The sequence below is a fragment of the Aplysia californica genome, unplaced genomic scaffold (genome assembly GCF_000002075.1).
Source record: "Aplysia californica isolate F4 #8 unplaced genomic scaffold, AplCal3.0 scaffold01698, whole genome shotgun sequence".
Lineage (NCBI taxonomy): Eukaryota > Metazoa > Mollusca > Gastropoda > Aplysiida > Aplysiidae > Aplysia > Aplysia californica.
Window position 1 is genome coordinate 3,846 of NW_004798968.1, and position 1,439 is coordinate 5,284.

The 1,439-nt window shown below is 42.3% G+C and overlaps 1 protein-coding gene across 1 annotated transcript in view; it reads right to left on the reverse strand.

Annotated features, from left to right (window-relative positions):
- Positions 1-581: 581 nt before the first annotated feature.
- LOC118479066 (mucin-5AC-like) overlaps positions 582-1,439 on the reverse strand; it is a 2,612-nt gene continuing 1,754 nt past the window's right edge. The window contains exon 2 of the mRNA XM_035973684.1: positions 582-1,421. Within this exon, the coding sequence (XP_035829577.1) occupies positions 924-1,421 (498 nt within the window). The 3' untranslated portion in view covers positions 582-923. The remainder of the gene's footprint in view (positions 1,422-1,439) is intronic.

Here is a 1,439-nt window from a genome sequence, read left to right on the forward strand (position 1 = left end):
TGGATACCTAGCGGGCTTTGGTGCTGGGGGAACTGAGCACTTATGGACCTGTCCAGTGTGCAATGGCGTTGTTGCCCAGGACAGGTAAAACAGGTAAACTAACCCCACTTCTAGAACACAATGTGTCAGCTTATGTTGGTGTTTTCGAGAAAACATGTGTGTCCTTGAGGATAACTGTTTCTGGATAATGTTTTAAATGAGTACAGTGTAGTACTAAAAACAGATATGCACCCCCCCCTCCCCCCCCCAGTCCTTTTTAGCCCACCATCACATTCATATATTGTCAAGTTGTGCAGCCTTCCATTTGGTGAGGAAAACTAATATAAACCCCATTTTGAGGACAACACTAATGATACGACCCTACCACTACTCCAAGTGATTTGAGGGTCAATAAACTGACCCCACGGCTGGACAGTGAAAACCTCAAAATGTTGACATACATAATATATTATTTTAGTACATATACACACATACACTCCAATATTCTGGTGTCGTTTGACGTTTTTGTTTTTTTTGGTGGAGGGTTTTTTTTTGCTGTTCCATGCATGTTCCATCTTCCTATTTGTTCCCACATTTTTTTCTTTTTTTGGGGGGGTTGTTATGTTTGTTGTTTTTTGTTTTAAATCATGTATACGAGAGGCTGGAGACCGCCACGATGGCCCACAGGTCCGCAGGTTACTTTCATTTCTCCTGTTGTTTTTGTCTGTCCCTCTCGCTTTTTCCTTACCCTAAATGACTGATCTATTGTCTATATACTTCTCTTTTCTCCTTATGTGTATACTATAGTACTAATTCTAGTAGGTTTGAAAAGATATTATAATTGTGTCTAGACAGGCTTTAATCTCAGTCTTAAAGTATATATTGTATAATTCCGCAACAACAGAGCTGGTTCCTATCATGTGGTTTCTAAACTCAGCTTAGATCTACTTACTGAATGCTCCAGAATCCCAGGACTGAGTTGTAATCACTTGGACGCCTCCTGTGGTGGTCAGTGGAGGTTGACCTGTGGTCAGGGTAGAATTTGTGGACGGCTGGCCAGTGCTCAATGGCTGCGTGGTGGTAGTACTGCTGGAAATAGGTGCTGCAGTTGTTGGCGATGACGAAGTTGTATTACCAGATGTCATCGATGATGTTGTATCACTGGATGACATCGGTGATGTTGAGTCAGTTGATGTCATCGGTGATGTAGAGTCAGTTGATGTCATCGGTGATGTTGTACCACTGGATGTCATCGGTGATGTTGAGTCAGTTGATGTCATCTGAGATGATAATATTTGTAATAGTGTAGTGCTACTAGATGACAGTGTTGGTTGTGTTGAGTCACTCGTTGTTAAGGATTGTGTGGATCCACTAGAGAAGAATAGTGTTGAGTCACTAGACGCCAGTTGTGTACTACCACTAAACATCACCTGTGATGCTGCCTCACTGGTTGGTGCCAG